Raw genomic sequence first — 14,527 nt, forward strand, 5'->3', positions numbered from 1 at the left:
AAAGCTGGGGCATCAATGCCCTCAAATAAGGTGGCTCAGTACAGGCTTCTCATTAACAACTCTGTTTCCTTTGCAAGTGCAGTTTCTGAGGTACTGTGGAAGAGATAAGGATTATTGAAAATGCAAACTACTGCCAGGGAAAGATATGATAGCTATCCTTGTCACTTTCATTTGCATGCCTTGGGGGAGACAGTCACACCAGGAACTGTAGCTCTTTTTAAAATATTGTGTGTGGTTTGTTCACACTTACAGAAAGACACAGAAGGTGCTCCCCTTACTATGTGTGGTAGGTCATATTGCAAAAATGTATCCCAAGTGTTTTAGAGCTCGTCTGAATAGATGTTTTTTCTTTGAAAAAATGTGCACATTGATGCCCTGATAGTTTCTGTGTAGACTGGATGAAGAACGCGAGATATACAGAGAAATAAAACTTAGTAAAAACGGGTAGTTGCATCCTGCGGAGGCGTGTGTTTGTGAGTCATAAATAAGATTGGGAAGAGAGATTGATTTTGAGATAGTTTAAGTGACACCATCTTGCGAACATTCTGCTATTTAAGAAATAAGGGTGTACAGTAGCCTAATAGCGCACGAAGAAAAAATATTGCGTTTAAGCAAGATAACACTGCCTTTAAGTATATATATATAGTATATTGCGCCAATGTATTAATATATTGTAATATATATGCAATAATATTGTCCCATGCAAAGTTCGATTTTCATTAACAAAAAAATATCGTCACACTCCTCTGTGGCGCAAATTAATTGGTGTGATGGATCACGTGTGATGTCTTTTGTTTACGTGAAGAATAACACCCTGCTATTGAGCATTCCTGGGATAAACGCATGCCATTTTCACCATTTTTGTAAATAACAGAAAAGACACGACTTCACTAACGTATTTTTTACTGATGTGAAAAAACTAGATAGGCTGCCTGATCTTTAAACAGTGAACAGAATACTTTTACGATGAGTTAACAGTAAGACGTACAGTATACCTACTGTTGGTTTACAGTCCTTCTATATAAAAGCATAAAAACACAAAAAGCTTTAAGCCTGTGCCTAAATCGAATACCTTGATCGATTGCTTGAGCCCCATGCGCAGCTGATGAAGTCAGAGCGCAAGAAAGGAAAGAAAGTTACAAATAGGAAAACTCCATTCGTCCGGAAATTTGAGTCTTTGTAGTGCCAATTAATTTCAGGTAAAATACTGACCGCGTGTCTGTTAGCAGGATGGTAAAACTTAGCAATGGCTCCCGGCACGACAAATAAGCTCATTTAAGTTATTTTGAAGGGGGCAAACACAAAAGTACCTTGTACGCTAGTGGCTGCTCGTCCCTTCATGACCAGCAGAGGTCGCTATCAACACACTGTCTTCATCGCCGGCTCTAACGCAGGACGGCAGACTGGTTACGTTGCTGCAGCAGTCTATTAACTGCACACATTTAACACACCATGAGGTGATTAAAGACGATGTTTTTAAACGGTCATCCTCGATAGGTGAATAGAGATCGCCATGCTTTTACGCCCGCTCTGAAAGGGCGGAGCCAACAGCGTGCGCATGAGAGGGCACTCGCATCGGTCAAACGCACACCGAGCCTGCAGTGCGCTGACTTCAGGAGATCTGGTGGTCAGTTATCGCTCCTAATCAGTGAAGTTTAAAAAGGCAAGTCTTCGCAAGACTTGCAGGGAAATCCAATGCGTTCTGAGCTTTCCTCCCAGTAACCCCGTTCAGATTCTCCGTGTTTAAACGCGTTGCGCTTGGATGGGAAAACTAATACACGTCCTGTGGATTTTACACCGCTACAATGTGGAAGAAAGAAGTGATCAGTCACACGCACACCGCCCGGAAGCGTGTGTACGTGGTCACTGTCGGTTTTGAAGAACAACAATATGAAAAAGAAGGCACTTTCGAGTCATCGTTAGTGTTGTTCCGGGTAGCTTTCACGGCTCTAGATAGCATCTGCAGCTGCTGTCTAAAACGCACCTGAACCGTAAAACCCAAGAACACTATCAGCGCCTTTCATGAGCAATGCCTGTGCAAGAGGACTGAAAATGTATCAATGTATAAATCATACATTTTCATAATCATGAAGATTGTATTGCTGACTCCTTGGGGATATCGCTGAGTAGTAAAAGGACAATATTTAAGGGCAGTTCAACTGTACTACAATTGGCTTGTTTATCTGTCATCCGCATTTGACCACAACACGTTTGAAAAAAAAATGCGGAACGTCAGACGCTGAAAACACGTACAAATAACCCATCTTTTAAAGAAACCAGCTCCGAGAAGCAGGTGTGCTGCGTGCACACCTAAACGTGCCACTAGGCGGCAGTGTGACGAGGCCCGGTCGCCTCTCGGCAGGATGCGACCACGGCCGCCGAGTATCCGCTACGCCCGGGGGACAGGTGCGTGTGCGGAGGAGCGACGTCACCCCAACACGTCCGGTGCCATTCTAATAGGCAAACACAGCAGCGGCACTTTGTCAATGTAAATGTTCAGCCACCAGACAGGACTGTCTTAGTCCTTGCTCAAGGCCTATGACCTTCAACACTCTTTCATTACATACACATTTCCAAGCACTTAAAGCACCAATAAAGACGTACAATTAAAAAATTCACGAAGGCGGTTCAGATGACTAAGCTAACTGGTCATTTCTTTTTACACTGTGTGACGGGCGACAGAAACAAGACATACAGCGTATAACTTTAAATATATTTCTGTAAATCATTATGTAAAATCATAATTATTCATTATTGACTCCTGACATTGCACTCTTATTCTGTTGAATGCCGGGAGTTTTCCTAATATCTTTTTTTTAATAAACGCGAATAAACCGCCCTCATCCGTAAAAAAAAGCCGACAGTCCACCTGTATAAACTGTTCCGATTTCTCAGTGATCTTGGAGAAAGAACGATCACCTTACAGAGAATCGCAGTGAAAATCACAATGATTTGGGTGGATGATGTGGACTTCAAGGGCGAGACCAGCTCGGAGATGATTGTCGGAGATTCAACAACGCCATGATGTGGACCGGTGTAACAGTAACAGAGCCGCGCCTCCGTGCGGAGATGAACGAGGGTGTGTTGAAGAAAAGGGCGTCTATAGCACCCGAGGAGTGTTTTTAAGGTTCGTAAGGGTGATTGTGAACTTTAAAATAACTAAAATGACATTATTGTTCCAGGGCGTTAACCGACCAACAACAAAACTAACTTAGCCCGAGTTTAATTAATACTTAACAACAACAGCTAGAGAAACTGTGATAACCACCTAGCTATTCAAAATAAAAAAATTACAATGATCTGGGTTGTTAAGGAAATGCACCAGCCCACAGAAGTTTTCTTTTCTTATGAGTAGAACACTCGAAATCTCAATAATTCTTTGGCATCGATTGCCGTACTTTGATTTTAATCTTGCACTGAAGAAAATTAGCATTCATTTTAGTGTCATAACGTGGAAAATCAGAGTCATTGTGCCCAGCCACCCAAAGGGGTCCCACACCTGTGAATAAACAAATTGCAAAAAATAGCAGCGTTTAATGTTTGTCAAACCTTTGGAGTCATTAACATAGTACCATAACTTACTGGCATCGGTTAGAAATTAAGTCATATTTATCCCATATTCATACACCTATAGGTAAATATGCTGTAAATTGTATTTTCCTGCATACTTTTATTATGGATGTTTGTTTATTAGATTGAAATAGATCTGTACACTAGTCATAATAAATCATACTCTACAGAATTGCATTGAATACAAGTCGAACTTCACAAGATTATCTATCAGAAAGTATCTATTAGGCATTCGGTTTAAGAGGCTTAAAGTTGCTCGCAGAGAATTTCAGATTTTAATCTTCAGACACACTAGTTCGGAAATGATCATCGATGGGACCATCAGAAACAAATAGAATAATTGAAGTAGTCTGAGGGTAAGTATCATTTATCATGAAATAATCAATAGACAAGGTCCATACGCAATTGCTAAATAACGTATCATTGTTGTTTATGGCCTATTTCTTGCAACCGTGATGCTAAATTGAATTATTGCCGATTAAACAAGGGTGAGGGAGGATGAAAGATTTTTGGTTTTCGGGAATTCCGTTCCGCTTTGAGAATCCAGTTCAAGGCTTTGAATCTGACCCGGTGACATCATGGGTGTTCGGGTTTAATTACACCTTCAGCAGGTGAACTTAGGTAGAAGCTGGTTGGGACTGTTGCGGTGTTATAGGGTGAGTGTATCGTTGGGGGAGCTACATTGTCACCTAGTTTTAGCTAGGCGTAGCTGTTGAAGGTATGTGTAAAGATTGCGGTATTTTATTTTACAGATGGAAAATTAGCTCTTTGTACTGTGGACAGCTGTCGAGGGCTGGAGAGTAGTGTTAATTGTCATTTTCGGTCTGTGTCGGTATTTCAGTTTCGCGATTAAAAAAAAACCACGCCATTTATTCGTTGTCTAACACGTTAGCAAACGGTATCTTTTTCCCTCGCTTTTGTAACTTTCTCGAGTGTGTGTCGGGTGCAGTCGAACCCCGGCTTGGATATTACAGGTGGGAGTGCGGGACTCCGGCCAAAGCAATCCTGCTGTAGGATAAGGCAGAAAAGGAGACCCGGCTGTTAATCGGGTTTGGTTAAGACTTTGTGGAGATTTTACAAAAATGCTTTATTGTGGGGGGGACGTCAAACGGGGGAAAAAAAATCATTTCTGACTTTTGTTCGTACCTGTATCGCTCTTTTATACTGGACAACGCGTTGATTTTCATCATGACTGTTTCTGTTAGCTGGTAGAATCTCTTCATGGATATAAAGTACCTGAAATTCTCGGCCGGACGGTGGAAATTTCCAAGTGTGACCACGGCGGTCGCAAGTTTTGTTCTCGCCCACCTGTTGTTCTCTCTAATCAACTCGACCCTCTACCGATCAATACGGTCTGATTAACAGGCTGCCCCGATACATGTTGAAGCGCTATTGAACCGTTCAAGGTCACGGTCTGCAGCACGACGCGGATATCCTCTGGGCTGCTTTCACCTGCTTCGAGACGCCTTTTTCTGCACCTGAACTGTGGCGACCCGAGGCACTGGGGGGGTTTTGAGACCTTTCCGTCTGGAGCGAGCCCGATCAGAGCCAGTCTTCGCTCGCTGCCGCGAAACGCCGTCAAGCGGAAAGCCAGTTAATTTGAGAACTGGTGACGGGGGTACTGCACAATAATCCGAGATAATTCACTTCCCAGTTTGACTCCATCGCCTCATCTGAAGCGCTCTGTGTTTGTTCCATATTTATTTTTAAATGTCGTAGTACAGTCTCGCTGGTCACATTTCCAAATCGTTCTCCGGTGACCCACATAGTGCTGGCTGAGGGGAGGAAAACGGATCGTGCTTAAAGACTCGCAGGCCCCGGGATAAATCGATCCCGACACAAAAAGAACTACAAATGGTCATTGTGCCGTGACCCCACGTCTGTTCGTTAAATGTGCATTATACAGCACCGCAGCAAGGTGGCTTTGTCGAATCGCGGTGCTCGACGAACCATCCTACGGGATCATTGTGCGGAACCGGTCTAGCAGCTTAAGCGCGGTCTACAGCAGTCTTCTGTGTAAACAAGACCCACGCATATCCCTCCTCCGTATTAATTTTATCTCTTTGGCATTTAATGTCTTTAGGAAGCACAACCTGGCCCAATTCCTCTGTTGCCCATCTCCCGTTACACGAAACGACTCGAAATAGGCCTCTGCAGTACCTGCGTCTCGACTGTATGTTAGCAGCATGCTTTCTTGACTAACGCATTACCAAGAACATATTTCAGAAAGAAACGTCGACGTTCAGCACTTTAACATCCGTAAGCTGGTTTTTAACAACCCTAAGGATCCGGAATCTTGTCCTTCAGAAATGTACAATAGTTGTTGTTGTTTTTTCGTTCAGAACGCATTTACCTTGACGTTGTGGGAAACCATTTGTTTTTCTTTTCCGCTTAACATAAGGCAGTGCTTGCGGTCAGCAGATTTATCCGTTTCTCATACCTGACACATTGCCTGCTTTTTTTTTGTATGTTCCACCTGCAGGACCTACGAAGACGCTGTCCTCCAAGCAGCCATGTCAGAGGGGAGAGGATCCACGCTCATGATGGTTCTGCTGGTCGCAGGGAACTTGTTCCTGGCGGTAAGTCTGTCCGTCTCGCCGTCTGTCCCGTCTCTGTAATTCGGAAGTGGCTCCTGGCTCTCGGCTCTGTGCGTAGAGAGTTAAGACTTTCATTCACAAAAGTCACACTTGGCAAGCCAGACGTGGTGAGGGACTAGTAAAGGAAAAGACGGCGGACATCTGAGCAGATGGTCCTCACAATATTTCAGAGCTGAAAATGATGATGGAGCTCTCATTACCTTGTTTACTTTAACCTTGACCTTTCTTGGAAGAAAAACCTGAGGACAGGATTTAGGAAGCTTGGCCTCATAATTGTACTGGACAAAAGCAATACTTCTGTCCAGGCTGTAAAATGTTATTGATCCTTTGAAATATATATATATAATCCCAGTGTGGACAACTCTTGTTTTGAAGGCTACAGTGAGGCACTTTTCTTTTCTAGAAAATAAAGGGCTGCTTAGCAAAGTCTTGATGCAATTTTATTTTTTTCTTTTAACAAAGACAAAACTGAAGTGTGGGGTTTCGACGTCTCTCTTGTTCCGAGATCTATTCTTGCCCCACGTCCAGGGTCGGGCAAGTCCAGTTCCCATCGGACTGTACTGTTCATGGGTCTTCATTCTGCCTGGGGTGGTGATTCCCTGATGGTTTTTCCGTTGTTGAACCTTGGTATCTGATTGAAAAGCGCCCGCAGCCCGATAGCTGTAGGTCTGGCTCGTGAAGGCGCTCTGTCTGAAACGTGCCGGACCGGAGGTCTTCAGGTGGTTTAACTGGGCCGGTCCGGCGCCCTGTGCTTGACACCCCTCTCCCTGTCCTCCTGTCCCACAGTTGTGTGGCCTGGCCCTCTACGCCGTGGCGATCTGGGTGGCCACGGACGGGTACAGGCTGTACCCCCTCTCGGCCGTGTCGGGCAAGGACGACATCTTCGCCGGCTCCTGGATCGCCATCTTCACCGGCTTCGCCTTCTTCTGCACCGCCGTCTACGGCGTGTTCGCCGCCGTCCGGGAGAGCCGGGCCATGATGCTGCTGGTCAGTCCCTGGGTGGTCCAACATCTGGGCAGGCCAGGCTGTGTTGTTGCAGTTGCCTGGACCCCCTCTGGAAAGGGGCATTTCTGTAGATGAGGGGGTTGTGCCTGAGAGCGGGCCACTCAGTCCACCAGCAGCATGACTGGGTGGCTTGTTCCATACTCCCACCACTCTTTGTGTAAATATGCCTCCGTTAGTGTGAAATGAACCAGTGTCCTCTGGTTCATGTAACACTTCTGATTCTAGGAAGGCCACTGGGTTGACATTGTCAGTGGCCTTCAGATTGTGAATGCTCTTTGTAGTCTTCTCTATGCAAGAGATATGCTTAAGCCCTTATGATTCCCGATTTAGGTGCAGTCCTCTAGGTCTTCCATGTCTTTGTTATAAATCTCTTGATATTTAAGAACTTCGTTAGTCATAATTAACCCTTTCTTAGAAGGTCTTGATTTGTGGTTCTACTGAGAGATATAGAAAACCGGCTTGAATGGCCTAATTAACCAACTGATTAATTATCTGGAAGTATTTCTGGATTGAAAACCTTGGCCTCGGCAGTAGATGAACTTTCGAAAACAGCTTGGGGGTCTGCTGTTTATCTCTCTCTTCCTGTGCCTGCAGTACCTGGTCTTAATGCTGGTCATCTACATTTTTGAAGCTGCTTCTGCAATCACGGCTGCCACCCACCGGGACTATGTAAGTATCTCCTGCACCGCAGTGCTTGAGGGTTCCTAGGGATCTTGAGTTTGTTGTTTCACAGCGGGCTGTGATCCGAGTCAGTGGTGTGAAGAGGGGCGGTTGTGTTCTTTCTTTGTGCAGCTGTGGCAAGATCAGTGGACGCTTCTGTATTTGGTTTCCTGTGGGATGTTGTCCTTGGTGTGAGGGATGATCCTGTTAGGTCTTAATCCCGATTGGAGAGCTGCGCAGATGGAGTGGATAAGGAGTTATTGCCCAGAGCTCTTCTTGTGCCATAGTGGGGATTGAGCAGAACTCAGTAACCCTGTTTTGGCTTCCAGCTGGTTGGCAACAGCAATCTGATAAAGAAACAGATGCTGACGTACTATGCGGATGACAGCGACCCGGGGAGACAGGTGACAACCACATGGAATCGCGTCATGTTGGAAGTAAGTGGCTGTTGGAAGTACTGTGCGGGTCCCAATGCCCCTGTATAGAGATGGGGACACTGTACTGTAACAAAGGCATAATAATGCTCGTCCGATCTATGTATGCTGTGCTTGGAAATGTGCCACCCATCTTCTTTTATTCTCCTGGCAAGCTGCACTGTTTGATCCCAGGGCTAGCTTTGCAAGGAGGGAGTACTGCACAAGGACAAACTCCTGGGAGCAGTGATGGGCAGCAAGTCAGCCCCTGGCTGTCCTGAGTCTGCCCACTGCAGTGACGCTTGCCCTGTCTGGGCCCTGCTGTTGGTGGGGGGGGGGAATCCTAGACATGTTGTTAATGATATTGAGGCCAATCCCAAGCTTATACTGCAGGGGAAACCATTGCCAATTAAACCTGGAATCATGATTGAAAGATCTTGGAAACATCCAAGGGAGAAGGTTTGGGTTTAAATGGGACATGCATGTGAGTTTTCTCAGTTCTTCACTGCCACCCCACTGAAAGTGTAAATGTGAGTCCCTGAGAGTTTTAGTTAGGTTACAAGCTAAAATATACTGGTAATGTGGTTGCATGTAAAAATGCAAACACTCGCTTGTACGACTGCATTGAGGTGTTTGCTGTCCCCCATTGTCACGAAGGTGATGCATTGCATTTACCCCAGAAACAAAGTCACAAGAGTTTCTCGTTTCAACCCATGGTCATGGGTGTGTGCGCTCGTCTGTACCAAGATCTATTGACGTGAGTCACCACATGTACTTGCCCTCGCAGGCTGGGACGCGTTCCTGTCCTCCTGATCCGAACTCCTCCTGCTGGTGTGGCAGGACTGGTTTTGGAAGGGTGGCGGGTGTCTGGAGATGACGTTTATTGTTACTCTGATGATGCCGGTGGTTTTCTCCTGGTGCCTTTCGTCAGGTGAACTGCTGTGGGACCGACGGCCCTCTGGACTGGATCAGCTACAACTCCACCTTCAGGTCCAAGTTTCCCACTCAGGAGTATCCCTGGCCGCTCAACTGCTGCAAGAGGAAGGACAACTTCGAGGTGCTCAACCTGGACGCCTGCCGCATCGGGGACTGGAACTACATGAACTACAAGGTAGGGGCAACGTTTGGTTGTTTTGCACGATGGGGTCCTGGAATGAAGGAGGCTGAAGGTCTAGGTCAGTGGTTCCCAATCCTGGTGCTGGTGACCCATACACCTGCTGGTGTTCAGCCCATCCCACCTTCGTGAGATCATTGAAGCCTGAACTGATCTAAGAAGTCACTTCACTGGGATATTTGCATTTTGCTTCTGGTCTCAAGTTTGAGATTTTTTTTTACCCCACTTACAAAATACAACGGTTAAAAGCTTAGATGTGTTTAAGGGCTGGGATCAAACGGTTCAAATGAATCTTGAAGTGTGAAATCAATGAAGGGTTTGATGGTGGAACTGAGGGCTCAGCTGCAACCAAAACCAACAGGTCAGCACCAGGATTGGGAACCTCTGGACTAAGTGAAGAGATGGGAATGGAGGGAGTCGGTACATCTTCCCCACCCAGACTGAAACTCTTGTCCCGGAACCACAGTGTGTTGCTTCACAGTGTCGCAGGGTACAATGTGGGTATTCGTCTTCAATCTTTATGGCAGTGTGCCTCTGGCAGAGTTAGCCCACACCTAACGTGGACCTGAAAAACGTTGGATAGGAATACAGGCGGCCCAATGAAACCTTTTTGGAGACGTAACAGATTTGGGACAGGAGAAAAGCTTTTTCGTTTCCGTTCCAACCAAGTTCATAATCGCAAGATAACGTCTGAAACAAACGTTCTGTCCAGGTTTATTTACTTACCTAGTGTCACAGCCCTCCAGAAGTCATGGATGGGCCCACTAACATCTTGAGTTACCTTGGAAGCTACAGAAGGCACAGGCCTGGTTGAATTCCAGGTAAATGCACTGCTTGAAGAGCATGATGAGACCCCTGCAGTCACTTGGGATGGAGCATGAAATCTAAGTAAACTAAAGGGGTTAAACAAGCAATCGGATCAAGTTAAACTGGTGCCAGTGTCAATTCACAACTTGAACAACTCCTGTCCTAAAGGGCTGGAGGGTTTCTCCTGTTCCTTCCAGCTGCACACTTTATGTAACTGCACATATCAGAAACCTTTCCTTGTTCTTGAGAAGTGGGGGATTTAGAGAGCCCTAGAAAACCTGCAGCCTTGAGCCACACGCTCTGTGGTGAAGTGCAGGAGCACCAGTGCTATTTCCAGTGTCCAGGAAACTGCAGAAATCCTAACGCTCACTCCCCTGGACCAGTCTTGAGCCGGTTGTGCATCACTGCTTGGGGTATGAGCTGCCCGAGACAAGAAAACCTGGATGTTTCTTGACTAATATCTCTCTACCTAGTCTTTGCTGACATGAGACTTGACAATTGCTGATTTAATCAAATGATTGGTTACCAATTGTCACAAAGGTGGAATGAAGGGTCAGGATTGGGTCAAGGGTCTCCTGTCATGGGACCTTGTTTTGAAAGGGGTACAATTCTGTTCTGAAGGGTTTTGTTCTTTGCTCTGGCACACTGTTGAAACTGTGCTGTTAGCAGTCTGTATCTAAACTGCAGTTGAGGGTTAAACACGTGTATTGCTGATTATTCCCTATCCACAGGGCTGCTTTGACCACATTGAGTTCGTCTTCAATCAGTATGCCTGGGCCATCTGTTGGTATGGCTTTGCTGTCCTGATGTTTGTGGTGAGTACTCCAAGGTCTCTCTTGTCCAGCGGGTGACTGCATGAGCCAGTGTTTCTTGGGGATTTATAATATAATTGCCGTTCTGTGGCTGTCTTGAATAAGGTTATGACGGCCCACCTTAAACACAACATGCTCTTGGATGTTGAATTTGAAGCTGCAAGCCAGGGGTCTCTAATTTTAGTCCTGGAGCTCCAGTGTATCTGCTGTCTATAAAGAAACTGCAGCAGCATCTGAAGAGCTGGGAGACGCTGTGAAACCGGTTCAGTTAAAATAATGTGGATTCAGGTCATTACCTTCCCACCTGGTAAAATAATCAAATCTGTAGACCTCCGGGATTGAGATCCCTGCTACAAACTTCTCAGCTTTGCTTGTTTCTGAAATTCCAGTGCTAAATTTTAACTCTTCAAAACTTCTTGAAGTGCCCTGAAAATCCCTGAGATTTCGAGCTTCATACGTTGGTTTTGTATGGTTTAACAGCTTTGGGTAATTTTAAGCTGAGACATGACCTTTTTGTGTACATTTGTCCTTTATGCAGCGGGTTTCAAACTCTAACCACATGCCTTCAGTAAAATCTGTCGAAGGCAATTATTCAGTCCAAGTTAAAAACTACTGTAGGTCTGCACGGTGTGCTTTTGCAGACTTGCTATAATGTGCCTGCAGATTTAATAAAAGATGTCCACTTCAGGAACCAGTATTGTAGAGTTTGTGCATCGCTCCCTGGAAATCAAATTTTACATCTGAAATCACTCCTGCATTCCTCTTCTGGGCCTTAGTGTCTGTTGTAGCCTATAGAAACTGAAGAGAAAGTGATATTGCCTTTTGACATTTTTGCTCTTGCTTAACCAGTACTTATATTTGACTAGAGATTTGAAGAATGCCACCATTAATCTTTCAGAAGGCCAATTCATGAGTTACTAGAAGAGGGGAAAAAACCAATTCAAGTTCACATTAGGAGTTGTTCTCCTTTTTTCCTAAAGGGACATGTATCGATTTAACAAATGTGGTCCATGGGCAGCGGCAGTGCTTTCACAGTTTTTTAGAAGTTTAGGATAGCCAGTGCTTTTTAATGACCAGCTCTGTTAACATCTCAGATGGATGTGAATTGCAGATTGTGGCGAAGATTGATCAATCCCAGAGCCCAGATGAGAAAAGATGCCTATCTCTACGTTCTGGGGGAAAGCTGGAATTGATCTTCTAGGGGGAAAGGGGTTTGAAGTTTTACCTCCTCTTCTCTCTCTGTTCCAGCTGCCTCTGATGCTTCTGGCGATGGTATACTACTTGAAGCTCTGAAGATCTTTCATCTACTCTGGATTAAGCTGCGTCAGTTTGTTTTTTTTAAAGCCGAAGCCCACAAAGAATCCCCAACCGAGATGGAAAAAACAGGACAGCTGTCACCCTGGTGTCAGGAGCTCATTGAAGCCCGCAAGCTACTGTATGCCAGGCTTGCTGAGAAGGTGACTTCTATTTTTTTCTCCCAAAATACCCCCCACCCTGACAGGGGGGGATTCTAGTTTGAAAGTTATGGCCTGGACTGAATGATTTTTTTTTTAAAGACGGATGCAGCTTCTTCCTCTGCACTCATGAACAAGACACACAGAGCACTGTGGGTTGGGGCAGTTTCCAGATGGTATACAGTATATGTCTGTGCCTTGTGCCTTAAGGAAACCCATATGCGGAGATACCTGTCCCTTGACTTTAGGACCCCTGAGTAGCACTTTACTGTATCGTGGAAGCTGGAATTAATATTTATATACTTGAGAGGGGTTGTTTCTTCAACTCCTAAGTACCAGAACAAAAGATGGTGACCATTGGCCTTAGTCTCAGTTCAGCCTTAAAACTGTCCAATTGCTGTATATACAAGAGCTGGGAGCTGTCAATAACTGTTGGTGGTCCTAGTGGGAGGAGGCACTGGGGGTGACGCCTTGTATCCCCAGGGTGCTTGGTGGGGGTCTAGATCTGGGTGCTTCTCTATCGATAGTCTTGTCAGCCTGCATGTCTGTGTCTGCTTGAACTCTTCTTCTGCATCCGGGTTCGAAGGGAGGTGGGTCAGTTTGGTTATTTTTTTAATGACTTGGGTTTCCATCTTGGAGAGGAGACTGGTCCACAGATGCTGTTTGATACCGTTGCACTTCTAATTCTTGAGTTGCGGTGGATGTTGGCCCAACCAAAACGTTTGCACGTGCGGTCGCCCAGATCTTGTCCTGAGCTGTTTTTTTTTTAACAAGACTGTCAGTAAAGGCTTCAAATTAAATTCCTGGCAATCTTACTAGACTCTGGAGCGAGCTGGTCAGATGTACAGAAGCACAGCAGTGTGTCGCTGGGGAGGGGCTGTGAAATAAGTAACAGGGAAGCAGATGCAGTTTGTAAGCTGAGTTTGACTAAATTTGATCCTGTTGTTTGGTGTCTTGTGTTTCTCAGGTATTGAATGAATTCACTCATTTCTCCTCTCTTTCGTTTTGCAAAAGACTTCTTATAGGAACAGTGGATGCACTGTTTCAACACTTTTGATATTACTGTAGAATTCAGCAATGCAAAAGTGATTTTAAAATGTAATACTTTGGCAAGACAGTCCCTCACTTTCAAACAAAACATTCTGTACATTTCAGATCTCTTAAATCGCTTATATAATTAAATCCAGCGGAATTTTATGTGCACCCTTGTGCAATTGTCAATACACTTTCCTATCGGCTATATATATAGTTAGTCTGTTTCTCGTTAGCTAAGCAGTATGGGAATGGAGAACTTTAACTTTGTGAAATCCCGTGCTGTAGTTAAATCAAAATGTATGTCTTGTTGGTTATATTTTTATAAACGGTGTATTTTATGTTTTATTTGAAAATAAAGGCACAATTACATGACTGCGCTCTGTAGGATCTGTTTGTCTTCCCGGCGTTCAGTAACTAAAGCAAAGCTTTTCAATACTGCAGGATGACAGGAGTTGTCCCCTCTATGGGACCCGCCTGTGCAAACAAGCCTTTTAACAAGAAAACGATGGCCTTTCGTCTATTACGCAACTGAGGTCCCAAGATATTAACTTTTAAATAATTGTTTTGGAGCACGACGTAAATTTCACGTTCGACGTTGGTAATCGTCTTTAATTTCCCTGCAAAATGTGCCTCTGGTAGCGTTAAACCACGCCTGAAAAACGGGCTCGCCCAGACTTCAGAAACCGAATTCAGTGTTGAAACCTGTAAACTGCTTATTGATGGAATATGAAGCCCTTATTTATACATCGCGAATAAGACGTTAACATGTTGATACTGTATCCTTAAAGGCAAAATGATTTTGATTATTTCGGGTGATCTGTCCCTTCGTAAAATCACATTATCCCAGATCTACCAACGAAAACTTAATCGGTAGATTTCTCATTTTCTTTACCACTGGCGTAGAAGGCGTGGAAGAGAGATTATTGAAAGAACAGTTGTCCTGGTCTGGCTGCTGTCTAGTTGCTCAGCTCCAGTTAAACCGGTTCGGTCAGTATTCAACCGCACAAACCGCTCTATACATCCGGCCTGTCACAACAAGTTTGGACTGATTTTTTTTGTT

The 14,527-nt window shown here is 44.9% G+C and overlaps 1 protein-coding gene across 3 annotated transcripts; it reads left to right on the plus strand.

Moving 5' to 3' along the window:
• The first annotated feature begins 4,178 nt into the window (after positions 1-4,178).
• upk1a (uroplakin 1a) lies at positions 4,179-13,839 on the plus strand. Of its 3 annotated transcripts, none has more exons than XM_088905398.1 (8): positions 4,179-4,226; positions 6,053-6,149; positions 6,954-7,154; positions 7,767-7,841; positions 8,162-8,269; positions 9,177-9,356; positions 10,898-10,981; positions 12,227-13,839. In XM_088905398.1, the coding sequence occupies exons 2-8, from the start codon at positions 6,084-6,086 to the stop codon at positions 12,269-12,271; spliced, it is 759 nt and encodes a 252-aa protein (XP_088761524.1). In that variant the 5' UTR covers positions 4,179-4,226; positions 6,053-6,083; the 3' UTR covers positions 12,272-13,839. The 3 variants fall into 3 exon arrangements, with proteins under 3 accessions (XP_088761524.1, XP_088761525.1, XP_088761526.1); XM_088905399.1 differs by having other exon boundaries at positions 4,220-4,288; XM_088905400.1 differs by lacking the exon at positions 4,179-4,226 and adding an exon at positions 5,756-5,829.
• The last annotated feature ends 688 nt before the right edge of the window (positions 13,840-14,527 follow it).

Source organism: Atractosteus spatula, chromosome 25 (genome assembly GCF_055471065.1).
Source record: "Atractosteus spatula isolate fAtrSpa1 chromosome 25, fAtrSpa1.hap1, whole genome shotgun sequence".
NCBI classification, from domain to species: Eukaryota; Metazoa; Chordata; class Actinopteri; order Semionotiformes; family Lepisosteidae; genus Atractosteus; species Atractosteus spatula.